We start from the raw sequence: 14,162 nt of genomic DNA on the forward strand, positions 1-14,162 counted from the left end.
AATCTATGAAATCATAGGCAAGGCACAAATAGATATAGATATGTCCATATTATATACATACATCTACAGTGTCCCAAAGGTCTTTGTGCAGTTTACGTTATTAGAGCTTTAGACTGCACTAAGACTTTTGGGACACCGTGTGTGTGTGTGTGTGTGTGTGTGTGTGTGTGTGTGTGTACACCTATACATGTATATATAAATTGTGTTTATGTACATATATATGTGTATTGTGCACATACGTACATACATACATATATACAGACCATGTATTTTTGGTTGTAATTCTATAGGTTGTAGAGAGTTCTTTGGTACTCCCTCACATCAATCATATCTACAGCTTCTCTGCCACTTATACTCTTGTTGAGATAGTTGCCTGAGGTAGCCCGGGGCACACAGCCTGTAGATGTCAGTAGTGGGAACCTGGACTTAAACCCAGGTCTTCTTGACTGGGAGACTGGCTCCCTATCCACTTAAGCCATACTGCCTCTCCTATGTTATATGTTATATAACACTTGATTATTGTTAAACTTGATTATTGTCTAAGCATTTTTTAAAATTCCTGACATTGTAGATTATGAGGTTTCTCTGTGTTTTGTTTAAATAACTAATATTTCTGTGGCCCATTGCAACGTTTGCAGAGAGCTTTACATAAATTATCCCCTTTGATCCTCACAATAATCTAGTGAGATAAGATATTACTGTTTTGGTTTTACAGATGAAGAAACAGTCTAAAGGGTGTGAAGTGACTTACCCAAGGTCACACGGCTAAAGACTGTCTGAGCAAGGAGTCAACCCAGGTCTTTCCTAATTCCAGGTTCTGTTGACTAGACTGTGCGGCTTTTCAGCTTCATACACCTTCCATGTTAATAGTTGGACTACTGTCACTGATTGAGAAAATACCTGATGACATTAATTCAGTAATGTTTAAGAAATGAAATTATTAATGATGCTTTCAATGATGTAATTATAATAGTATCTACCTACATTTGAATTAAAGTAACACATACATGTCCAGCCACACGTGTGCAGCCTACGTGAAGTAGGCACTTAAATATGTTTTATCAAGTAGAACCAAGTATGCCAGAGACGCTTTATTCAGTCTAAGTTATACTTCCTTATTTATTATATAGAATCATTTAATGCAGTAAAAGCTAGGGGTCCTCAGCCCACAGGTTGAGATCTACTCATCTGTTCTAGAAGACCCTCCAAACAGCCACTGTCTTCTGTTTCCTGTTTCTTTCCCTCTTACTCCCCTTTTCATAATAGCGGCCTCTGAAAACAGTGAGAGAGAGCTCACTGATGTTCATTGTCTTACAGAGTATATGAATGATCAGTGTGTTGCTGGTGGCTAAGCATGCCATCATCTGACTATTTCAGATTACTCCCTGCCACCTGGCCGGGGTGTTGTTGATCAGTGTCTAAATCAGTTTAGGCAGCCTGATGTGAAGTTGTTCTGCAGTCATGTATGGCCCCATCAACTGCCCTAAGCTCAGAACAGCCTGTACAATAAGAGAATGTTATTCATTATCTTAGTGGGTGGCTTGTGGCCCTTCAGTAGCTCCTAGACCAGGGGTGGGGAACTTGGGGCCTCGAGGCCTCATGTGGCCTTCTAGGTCCTTGGGTGTAGCCTTGTGGCTGAGTCCAAGTTTTCCAGAACAAATCCTTTTATTAAGGGGATTTGTTCTGTGAAGTTTGGATTCAGTAAAAGAGCTGCACTTGAGGACCTAGAGGGCCGTGTTTGGCTTCGAGGCCGCAGGTTCCCTACTCCTGATCTAGGGGTTCAGTAGGTGGAAGTAAAGATGGAGAACATTGCAGCTAGATAGAACACTGGTCCTGAAGTCAGGAGAACCTGAGTTCAAATCTGGCCTCAGATACATAATGCTTACAAGCTGTGTGCCTCTGGGCAAGTCACTTAAACCCAATTGCCTAATCATTAAAAAAAAAAATTGGGTATGAAGAGGGAGAGCATTCCATGTATGGGAATAGCCTGTTCGGGTTGGTGGTGGGAGTTGGGCACATTGTGTATGGGGAACAAGGTGGAGGCCAGTTTGACTGGAGCATGAAGTTTTTTGAGAGAAAATAATATATAATCAACCTGAGTAGAACTAAGGAGCCTGGAAGGGACTAGGCTGGTCTGGGTATTTATGAGGGTAGGAAGTAGTGGCCAGGAGAGGGAGTGTTGGTTTAGGCAGTCTGACTCAAAATCACGGGGATTCTGTGTGGAGCCATAGGACAAGACAGGGTCATACCCTTTCTAGGAGCAGTGGTGATGTTGACTTGATAAGATAACAAGAACAATAATAATAAATTATCAGTTCCAGGGCATCTAACAAGAAAAAATGCCACCGCTGGCTGCTAAGCTTAGCTGGTGTCCTTATGGGATGACTGGATGAGCCAAAGAGCATTTGGGATCTTTTAGGATTAGAGGGATTCAGGTGAGGTTTTACCTACACTTCAGTCCACTTGGGGGCAGCTCTGTCCCACGATGAGTCCCAGAGTTGAGCAGATTCACTTCCCCTGATTGAGGGGCAGGGTCTCTGGAAGTTAGATGGTGAGTACTCCTGGTGGTGAGGGGCAGGAGGTGACAGAGTACTTGGCAAGATTCTGTCACTTTCAAGGCCTTTGTGTCCCACCGGCTGGGTGGCTGGAGACTTAAGTGAAGTCTCACCTAGGTTACACTAGTTTAGGGACGCTAGTTTGGGTTGAGTGATCTGACTGTTAGGGGATCAGACACTGGAATGTGGTCCTATTAGGCATTTGAAAAATCTACACATTTCCTCTGAAGCAGAGTGGATGGGATTATAACCCCAAAGGACAGCCAAGCACTTACCTGCTATAATCTGCCCAAGGCTGCACAGATGGGAAGTGTCCAAACCCAGCACCTGGTAGGGGACATGATTTGAGACAGAAAATGCTGAATGTTAGGTTTCTGCAGTAGTATTAAACAGTCAATGAGCATTTATTAATCACCTAATAAGGACCAGGCAGAGCTCTTAAGCTTTGGGATATAAAGAAAAGTGAGACAATTAGCTCATATCCTAATGGAGGGAAGACAGCATGTACGTATCTGAGTGTATACAAAACATACAAGGTCGTTTGGGAAGGAGGGCACCGGGAACTGGTGGCATCAGGAAAGGCATTGTGTAGAAGGGGACGCTTGAGCTGAGTTTCATAGGACACCAGGCATTCTGAGAAGCAGAGGAGAGGAGGGAGTGCATTCCAGATATGAGAGACGAGTAAGTCACACACAGAGACACTGGCCATGAGGTTGAGCAACAGCTAGGAGACCAGTGTGACAGTGGTTAAGGTCACGGAGGAGAGTAAACCAGAAGATTAGAAGGGTGTTTAGTGACTTCATTCAACACTCTCCCTAAAAACAAATTAAAGATCATGACTCCTTCTTTGAGGTAGTGAAGGTAGGGGGTAGGAATGGACGATTTCCTGAATTCTCTCTTACCTTCTAGGATATATGAAGATTCCTTGTATATTCATCTGTAAGACAGAGACAAACTTTTGGAACAATACTCTTTCTAAATTCCTATTCTTAGAAGGTAGAAGCTCATATTCAGGAAAATTTATGGTTGTGGGAGTGGTGACACGTGCCTGTACTCTTTGCCACTGGGGAGGCTGAGGCTCATGGGAGGCTTGGGCTCATAGTGAGCTGCCGTAAAGCCAGAGCTCACTGGGAATCTGTGCTGAGTCCAATAGGGAGAAGAGTGCCACCAGGCCACCCAAAAATGGACCAGCCAGCCCACGTTGGAAGAGGAACAGGTTAAAGCTTCCTGGCTAATCAGTAGTGGGATGAGGCCTGTGAAAGGCCACAGTCGTTTTCACAAAGGCAAGATAGGGAGAAAGAAACAGCCTCAAAAAAGAAGAAGATTCATGGCCGAAATGAGGAAACGGCGCAGTAGAAAGAGGCCGAGGCTTGGAGTGTGAGCAGAGATATAGGTTCAAATCCTGCTTCTGTCACTTCTCGGAAGACTCTTATATTCACTTTTCTAACCTGTAAAATGGAGATGATAAATCAAAGAAACTAACTGGGAAATGGCTGAATAAACTATGAATGTAATGGAATATTACTTTGCAGTAAGGAATGACAAATATGAAGAATTCAGAGAAAAATGGAAAGATGTGTAGAGTGATGCTGAGTGAAGAGAGGAGACGCAAAAGAACGGCAGGCACAGTGACCACAACAATGTATGTAAGGTCAGCGCTATGAGACAGCAGAAATAGGGGTCAAACATAATGGACAGCGTTTGGTTTGGGGTTTGTTTTGGTTTTTGGCTGACTTTTAAAAAATGATATTTTCTTTTTTACTCAATTACATGTAATAACAATTTTTAATACTCATTTTTTAAAGATTCTGAGTTCTAAATTCCCACCCTCCCTCCTTCTTCTCCAGCCTCCTTGAGAAGGCAAACAATTTTATATAGATTATACATGTGTAGTCATGCAAAAGATTTCCATGTTAGCCATGTTGCAAAAGAAAACACAGACCATTTAAAAAAAACAAGAAAAATAAAGTTTTAAAAAAGTGTACTTCCATCTGCATTCAGACTCCATCAGTTCTTTTTCTGGAGGTGGATAGCATTTTTTATGGTAAGTCCTTTGTAATTGTCTTGGATCATCGTATGGCTGAGAATAGCTAAGTCATTCACAGTTGATCATCACACAGTATTGCTATTACCGTGCGCACTGTTCTGGTTTTTCTTACTTCTCTTTTGCAACAGTTCATGTCAGTCTTTCCAGGTTTTTCCGAAATCATTCTGCCCATCATTTCTTACAGCACAATAGTATTCCTTCACAGTTATATACCACAACTTGTTCAGCCCTTCCCCAGTTGATGGGCATCCCCTCAATTTCCAATTCTTGGCCACCGCAAAAAGATCTGCTATAAATATTTTTGTACATGTGGGTCTTTTTCTATTTTTTAAAAATCTCTTTGGGCTGCAGACCTAATAGTGGCATTGCTGGATCAAAGCGTATGTACAGTTTTATAGCCCTTTGGGCATAGTATGGACAAGTGTTTTTACCAAACTATTAAAGTTAAAGAATATAATTGTTTCTGTTAACAGTTAGTAAACTACATGAGTGTAAATTGACATGTACTATCCATCACAATCATGGTACTATCTTCAGGGAATCAATCAATAGGTAAATTTTTTTTACTGAGTACTTAATATATTCCAGCCACTGTACTAAGTACTAGAGATACAAAGAAAAAGCCAAAAAAGACCCTTCCCTCCAGGAGCTTACATTTGAATGGGGAGACAACATGTATGTATGCATGTGCATATGTAATATGTATGTGTATATATACATGCACGTGTGTATACATGTGTACATAAAAGATACAAAGAAAGATATAAGTAGACAGTATGTTCCTCAATAATCCTAAAATGGATATGCAACCTAAATATAAAAAGTTCCACCATGAAAAATTAGAAAAGAACAAGTTCGAGTAGGTTATCTTTCACAACTATGACTAGGAAAAGAATTCTTCGCCAAACCAGGGAACCAAGCATGTAACAAAAGATAAAACAGGTAATTTTGATTACGCAAAATTGGAAAGCTTTTGCTTTCCAACAAAATCAAAGGCTATATAGTCAAAGGATATGAACAAATAGTTTTCAAAAGAGCTATGAATTACTAACAACTAGCTGAAAAATTGAACCAAAACATTTTTTAAGAGAAATATAGTTTTTAAAAAATCTGGGGCTTCATCCCACACCCAGCAAATTAGCAAAAGTGATAGGAGAAGGAACTAGTCCAGGGGTGGGGAAACTGCGGCCTCCAGGCCACACGGGGCTTCTAGGTCCTTGGGTGCGGCCTTTGGACTCAGTCCAAGTTTTACAGAACAAATCTTTTTATTAAGGGGATTTGTTCTGTGAAGTTTGGATTTACTAGTCAGTGTTGGAGGTGTTGTGGAAAAATGGCTTCACTAATGCACTGTTAATGAAGTTGTGCATTGGTCTACTCTGAAACGCAATTTGGCACTATGCTAAGAAAGTAAATTATATTTGACTCAAAGACTACCCTAAGGAGGTCAAAGACAGAAAGGTTCTGTGTACTCCAATATAGTAATAGTAGCATTTTTTTTGTGGTAGCCAAGAGCTGGGGGAAAAGTAGATGCTCTTTGGGGAGTAGCTAAACAAATTGTAGCATAAGAATGTAGAGGAATGTTACTGCTCTGTAAGAACATGAAAAATTCAGAGAAGTGGGGGAAGCATAAGAACTGAAGCAAGCAGAACCAGGAAAATATAATAGATGCAATAACTACTACAGTGACTCAACAGGAACATTTGGTTGTTAGTTGTGTCCAACTTTTCACGATCCCGTTATGGGGTTTTCTTGGCAAAGATACTGGAGTGGTTTGCCGTTTCCTTCTCCAGTGGATAAAGGCAAATACTGACAATGAGGATGATGAGGACAGTTGTATGAGGTGTTAAGGAAGTACTAGCATCTCTAGTATGAGGACTAGCCAAGGCCTTTTCAGGGCTGCTCATCCACTTTTGGTGCCCACCTTTCACCCAGCTTTCAAATCTGGCTTCAAAAAGCTACAGCATGTGCAGCAACCACACTGTGGTAAAACTGTCTGGGCAGAAGGGCTAAACTGGGGTGAGAGTAACCAACAGGGCTTAAACCCATCAATGAGTTAGGGGGATGTCTGCCCCTACATGAGAAGATTTCCCCTGGGGTAGAATGGCAGATGAGAACAGTTTGTGCCATGAAAGTGGCTGAAGCACGTGCTCTGGAGCACTTAGAGCTTGGTCAGACATTAAAGATGCCAGGGTCATCCACTGCATCCCAGGCCATCGCCAGTTCTGACTTTTGTCTTGCCACTGGACTTAAGTGACTGGAAAAGAAAGTGAGGCTGACAACTTTGTGCAACGCTGCCTCACTTGAATCCAATTCACGTGCAGGCCAAGACATCATCCCGCGATGGCAGTGGTCCTCTTCAAAATGAAGGATGAACAACAAAGCGAATAGATGTTAAGTGACTTGCCCAGGGTCACACAGCTTGTAAATTTCTGAGGCCAGATTTGAATTCACGAAGTGGAATCTTCCAGAGGCCAGGCCTGGTGCTCTATCCACTATCTAACCACCCAGCTGCTTCAACCAGAAGGATGAGGATTATTTGTAGGCTCTGATGGTGTGAAGAAACTCCTCAAAGTCCAACTCTTATGCTTCGTAGTATCTTGGAGGTGACCCTGGGTTCTCAAATGCTGCGGCAGAGAAAAGAAACTCTGGTAAGTTATATCTGCTGGCAAGACTCCAGATATGGTCCTGGCAACAGATCCTGTTGGCTTTCTGAGGGCCAGCCTAGTTAAATATAGAGATGCTGATCAAAAATAGGCTGAGCACTTGATGGTGATTTGTCCCTGGCAGCCTGTGAAGCAAAAAAAGTTTTGGGATATGCTTGTTGCCTTGAAACAAAATATATAAATGAATTCCAGGAAGAAAAGGAAAAGTAGGAGGTATTAGTCAAGCAAGTTATTTTCTTTCCTGAAGTCTTCGGAGGCAGTATGATATTTTTAAAAAGTAGCAAAATGGGGGCACCTGGGTGGTGCAGTGGATAGAGCACCAGCCCCAGAGTCAGGAGGACCTGAGTTCAAATGCGACCTCAGACACTTGACACTTACTAGTTGTTTGACCCTGGGCAAGCCACTTGATCCCATTCATTGCCTTAGCCAAAAAAAAAAAGCAAAATGGTGGTCAGCAGCAAACTGGGTAATAATCTCGGCCACTAAGTTGCTGTGTAGGTCACTTTTCTTTCTGGAGAACGTGGCTCATCCGACATGCTATGTCACAGCCTGCTGAGCCCAGCAGTGCAGAATGGTTCACGACCAGCAGCCTTTGCCACACTGATGGGGGCAGGGAAAAGAGGGCTGGATTTAGAGCCAGAAGATTGAGTTTGAGTCCCAGGCCTGCTACATAGTCCATGTAACTTTGGGCCAGTCACTTAACCTCACTGTGCCTCAGTTTCTCATCTGTGAAATGCGGTAGTTGTAACTAGATGCTCTCAGAAGTCCCTTCCAATATTAGTTCTGTGATCATATGACTAGATGACATAACATCTCCCTGAGTCTTTTATCCTAATATTCTGTTTGCAAGGAGAGAAATCCACAGAATACTATGACTTCTACAAAGCAGTTTGGGAAATTTTCTATGTTGTCAGGAAAAAAAGATGCTAGAAAGAGAGATTCTACTCAAAATAACTGTAAAATGCTCAAATAACTGGGAATTAATTAATCTACCAGTCTTCAAGATATCAAATTCAACTACAAAACATTCTTTATAGAAGAAATTTAAATAATGTGAGAGAATTTGTTATTCATGGTTTGGCTTCACACATATAAAAAGGAGCCCCTAGTCCCAGCTCAGTGGGTGGTCCCTATGTCATCCTAGTGAAAATACATTGACAAGAGTCAGACAGAATAAGTATACATGGATGGGGTGACATCTGCGTTATTAGAGGGAACATTCAAATTGATGAAATTACAAATCTGTTCGAGTCTGTTACCTGAATTAAGGGGATGATAGAAATAGATGAAATAATAACAAAATTCATTTGGAGAAACTAGAAAGTGTAGAATCTTAAGGAAAACAATGAAAAGGGGCGGGGGGAGCAGAAATGAAGGAGATGTAACCAAATCTCAGACTACATTATGAAGCCCTAATTCTCAAAACTGGTAAAAAAAAAATCATTGGAATATACCACTTAAGAAAGTCTCAGAAGCAATTGAATACAGAAGTTGTGTTGAGACTCATGAACAGGGGAAAGACCCCTGGAATTTTTGCAACAAAGACTACTCAAAACACTGGACAGTAGTTTGGTAGAGGTTGGGTTTAGCCCAGAATCCTATACCATCTATTATACCATGCTCCTGCGCTCCAGGGGCAGCGAGGTGGCACCATGGACAAAGGACTGGGTCTGGAGTCAGGAAAATTTCTTTTCCTGAGTTCAAACACAGCCTCAGACACCTACTAGGACCCTGGGCAAGTCATTTAAGCTGTGTTTGCCTCAGTTTCTTCATCTGTAAAATGAGCTAGAGAAGAAAATGGCAAACCACTCCAGTATCTTTGCCAAGAAAACCCCAGATGGGGTCATGAAGAGTCAGTCATGACTGAAACAATCAAACAACAAACATGCTCTAGGTAGATAGCAACTTAAATATAAAAGGTCACGAAGGGGCCACTAGGTGGTGCAGTGGATAGAGCTCCATCCCTGGAGTCAGGAGAACCTGAGTTCAAATGCGACCTGAGACACTTGACACTTACTAGTTGTTTGACCCTGGGCAAGTCACTTAACCCCGGTTGCCTCACCAAAAAGCAAAAAACAAAAATAAGGTCGTGTAAAAAACTAGAAGACAGTAGGATGAAAGACCTTCTTTATCAAGCAAGGAATAGAGAAGTTGTAAAAAAAATTTTTTTAATAGTTTTGGTTAAAAAAGAAAATACAAAACCTTTTGCAGAAACAAAATCCATGCAGCTAGGGTAAATGAAGCTATCAGTTGGGGGAAGGTTTTGATCAAATATATCCGATAAAACTCAATATCCAAGATATGTAGGGAACTGATAAGCCTAACCCTTTCGTTTTATAGATGAGGAAAAAAATCCCTGGACCTTTGACTCCGAATCTGGGCACTTTCCCCACATCACATTTTTTTTTTTGGGAGGACCAGTGAGTTACTTACTAGATTCGGTTTCCTTAGGATGGACCTCTAATATGGAAATGTCCCTGAGCAATAGCCACAGCCCCAGAGAGGGCTGTCACTAACAAAATTTCCTTTCTTTTCCAGAATCATCTCCAGGAGTGACGAAGGTGAAGATCATGGAAAAGGAGCCTGCCGAACGCCATATGATTGCTTCATGGGAGCTAGTAGGTATCTGCCATTACAGGATTATTACATCTCCCTCCCAAGAAGAGAGTAACTTCAGAGAGAAAAGAATAGAGATAATGCAGACGATCTTTCTTCAGTTTCATACTTCAAGTCAGTGGTGCAGAATTCACCCTTGTCCCTCCCCATTCACTCTCAGGGAGCTTAATTCTCACCCTGTAATAGGAGTTTTCAAACTTAACAGAGTTTTCTGGGAAGGTATTTTATCTTTGGAATTCCCTTATGATCCATCCAGGTCTAGATTGGGAATTGCCATGTCAGTTTCATGTTTGGAATCCAGGATATGTGATAAAGATTGTAAAGATGAAAGACATTTTTTAGGAGATCCCTCATGAGCCTTTGTAGCCCAGCAGAGACGATGGTGTAGGGAGCACTGGTTTGGGGTTCATGTTGTAAAGGAGTTGAGTCTTATCTTCAGTGACTGGGAAAAACAGGATATGTGTCTTAGAAATGCCAGCAGGCCCACGAATGCAGAAGAGTAGGGAGCAAAGGAATGCCTTATCTGGGCTGTCAAGTCGTTACCATCCTGCCTTGTTCTTCAGCTTCCCTCCTCTCCCCATTCCTACCATCCAGCTACATCTTAGGCTCCAGCACCCCCAGGGAGTCATCACCTCTAAGGAATGCTTGTTTACACCACTGCCCATATAAAATATCAGTATAAACATTGGACATAAGAGCTAATAGAAATCTTAAAGATTGCCTAGTCAGCCCTTCATTTTACTGATAAAGACAGTGAAGCTCAGAAAAATTAAGTAGTTTATGACTTGATAAGGGTCACACAACTAATCAGTCCCAGAAATGGTGGATTAGAACCCAGGTTTCTTACTCTTAGGCTCACTAGTCTTTCTGCTCTGCCCAGATAAGCTTTTTAGCTCTAAGCACTCGTTAAATAGCTCCTCTGACTATGACCTAGCAGAGGTACAAAGTTTAGCTAACTAATCAGTCCCAGAAGTGGTGGACCAATGGTTGTACGAAGTTTAGGTAACACAGCAAATATTTATCAGGTGTCTGATATTCACAAGACAGGATGCTGGGGGAGAGGGAGGTAGAGCCTGGGATTACAAAGACAAAACAGTTCTTGCCCCTAAGAGTTTACGTTCTGTTGGATAGATAAATCACATAAATAAGAAGAATCACTGCCCTTTGGCACTTACATTATAGTAGGTGATAAAACACAGCCAGAAATAACTATTAATACATTATTAGTGTATTAGAAATTAGAGCAGTATCTCATTTTATTATTTTTTCTGTTAATATACGATTTGTTTTTCCCCTGTCTCCCCAATGGAACAAAAAGAAAAAGAAACATAATTAGAAAAGGAAGAAAGAAAAGAAAAAAACCCCCATAAACACACCTACATAGTCAAAGCAAATACATGTGAGAGGTGTACTATATAAGGATCAAGGGATACATCCTTAGCAAAAGGAGGCCATAGAAGAAGTGGAATTAGAGTTGGGCTTTAAAGAGTAAATGTTAATTCAGCAGTTGAAAGAGGGGAGAAGGAGATTTTAGGCACAAGGAATAGTGCAAAGCAAAAGAATAGAGACCAGAACACAGGTTGTTTTTGGGCCTGGAGGGTGGTCCACGTTGGCTAGAGCAGAGCATGTAGAAAAGTAACAAATCTGCAAGAGTGGAATGGCGGCAGATTTGGTATTGCTGCGGTAGTCCAGGTGGTTGGTAGGGAGGGCCAGTGTGGGGCAGCAGGAGAAGAGGGGAGGCTGCGTAAAAGTGGTCAGGGTAGAATCAATACAGCTGGTCACTGACTGAATAGAAGGGGGCGAAACTAGTGTCCCAGGTCATGCCGGTCTAATCAGTGTTTAACATGAGCCTCCCTTTACCTGCTCAGAAGTCCAAGAAGAGCAGCACAGATTTCTGCGGTTTCTGACCTTATTCAGGCTAAAGCAGAAGGTAGAACTACTCAGAACAGTCCAAAGGTGCCACTGACAGAATTGGAAAATAAATAGAAAAAGAAAGGAGCTGGTTTAAGGGGAAAGATAACAAGCAAGGCCAAGACCATATGGAGTTTGAGGTACCAGCGTGAGCATCCACTTGGAGTGTAGGTTTGGAACTTAAAAGAGAGTACAGGGCTAGGGAAATAGATAATAATAGTGATGAGAGTAGTAGTAATAGCTAACATTAATAACAATAATAATAGTAGTAATAATAGCTAACATTGATAAAGCACCTTCTGTGTTACAGAGTGCTATACAAGAACCCCGTGAGTTAGGAGGTATTATTATCCCCATTTTGAAGATGAGGAAACTGAGGCTGAGAGAAGTTAGATGATTTGCCAAGGGTTACATAGCTAGTAAGTGTCTGAGGCTGGATTTGAACTCAGATCTTCCTGACTCCAATTAAAAGAAACTAAAGCAAATATATTTCTATAATACTCCCCTCACTACTCACCTTTCCAGGATATTATGAGGAGTAAATCAGTGAGATAACGTCTGTATATAAATACTTTATTTATAACTTTAAAGAGTTATAAAATATGAGCCATTCCCCATCCTGACTTATAAAATAGGATAATCCCTATCAATATGAAGAAGATTCTTTCTTGAGCCACCACTAATAAAGCAAAGCAGAGGAGCCCTTCCTCCCACAAAGCATCTCCTGTGTCCATTTTAGAGTAGGCAAGATCTTTGATAGAAGCCACCCCAGAAATATCTTGATTCTGCTTCTGTCACTCGCTCTCTCTCTTTGGTCAGTACTGTTACCATCGGCCAGAACTGAATCAGGCCAGTCCCATAGTTCAGTTTCAGAAATGGAATGCCCAGCTTCAGTGTTGGCTGACTGACCTTAGATGAACGATACCCTAAGGAACAGCCATGATCTTGTGCCTGGAAGGTTCAGGAAGAGGTGTCTGATCATGAGCACCTCTGTGTTCTAGACTTTTATTTCTTAGGGTCCTCCCCATCGGTAACCCTCAGAGGGAAGGCAATGAAGAACCCCTTCCTCTGTTGTTACTAGTGGCTGAGATCCCTTGATGTTGGGTTAGGAGAATTGGTAAGACATGTAGATGAACTTCAGATGCACCCCATGTTTTTTATCTGTTTTCCTCAGCTTTATGGATTCTTTATCTATGTTAAATGTCTATCAGTTCCCTGCCTTGTGCTTTGTGGCCATTATCAGTACAGACTTAGTACGTTTAAAATTGCTTAAGCACTTTGGTTATTAGCATTCCAAATTTTTTAATTTTCTTTTTTTTTTTATTTTTAGGCAATTGGGGTTAAGTGACTTGCCCAGGGTCACACAGCTAGTAAGTGTCAAGTGTTTGGTCTGAGATCAGATTTGAACTCAAGACCTCCTGACTTCAGGCCTGGTGCTCTATCCACTGCGCCCCTACATTGTCTATTTTGTACCATCCACCTTAGACCCTACTTAGGGCCTGCTCCTTATCGTTTAGCTGTTCTTCTTTCATCATCTTCTCTTTAGTCTCCTTTCCATCTAATTCACTTTGAGTTTCTTCTCTATCTGCCCTCCAGATGAATGAAACTATGAGATGATTAATTCACCTCACCTGGTGCTGAGGAGCTCAACTTATGTAGCAGAAGTTTTCCATGACAGATGAGAGAAAATCAGTCTTTTTTTTTTAACTATGCCATTGTTGCTTGCTCCTTTATAGACATTTCCCATCCACCCACCCATTCCTCAAATGTTTATTAAGAGCCTCCCTTGTGCAAGTGCGCTGTGTTAGGTGCTGAGATTAATTGGGGAAAGGGAGACATGGAGGATACTTAGATGAATAAGTTACAGTCTCTGTCCTTGAGGAATTTATAGTCCGGTAGTAGGGACTAGAAAAACACACAAACTACTGATTAGAATATTAAAAGAGCTTAAGAAAAGTATAAAGTGTTATAAGGTCAAATGATGAAAAGCAACCACTGTCTGGGGGTGGGGGTGGGGCTCACAAAGTAGAAGTTGCATCTTTGGGATGAGATAAAGGAATTGGAAGGATTCAAAAACAAGGTCTAGGAAATTGAGAAAGGTATTCCAGTTTCTAATGTGCTGCATATTATGTTTTCCATCAGGATAAAGATAGAAATTGGCACTTTAGCTCTGGCTGCCTTACTCCACAATAGGAATTTGAAGGATGTAGTAAGGAAGAAATTTTTTAGGGAAGAAGGTACTTTCTAAATATCCTTGGGTGGCCAGTCCAGAAGTTTTCCAGAACTGAACTCAGATGAAGTCATAAATTTGATTGTCTATCCAGTAACAAATCCATGATAGTTGGAAGTTTATCTTCAAAGATACCTTTT

The 14,162-nt window shown here is 41.4% G+C and overlaps 1 protein-coding gene across 4 annotated transcripts in view; it reads left to right on the forward strand.

Moving 5' to 3' along the window:
• The window catches only part of LOC110194830 (tubulin polyglutamylase complex subunit 2-like), a 35,855-nt gene that overhangs the window by 1,760 nt on the left and 19,933 nt on the right, over positions 1 to 14,162 (forward strand). For 2 of the 4 annotated variants that reach the window (XM_020967396.2, XM_020967395.2), the window contains exon 2: positions 9,804 to 9,883. In XM_020967396.2, the coding sequence (XP_020823055.1) occupies positions 9,804 to 9,883 (80 nt within the window). Of the gene's footprint in view, positions 1 to 4,088; positions 4,207 to 7,165; positions 7,251 to 9,803; positions 9,884 to 14,162 lie in introns of those variants that run through there. The other 2 variants (XM_020967399.2, XM_020967397.2) reach the window with 2 other exon arrangements.

This window comes from Phascolarctos cinereus, unplaced genomic scaffold, assembly GCF_003287225.1.
Source record: "Phascolarctos cinereus isolate Bilbo 61053 unplaced genomic scaffold, phaCin_HiC Scaffold_4;HRSCAF=312, whole genome shotgun sequence".
NCBI classification, from domain to species: domain Eukaryota; kingdom Metazoa; phylum Chordata; class Mammalia; order Diprotodontia; family Phascolarctidae; genus Phascolarctos; species Phascolarctos cinereus.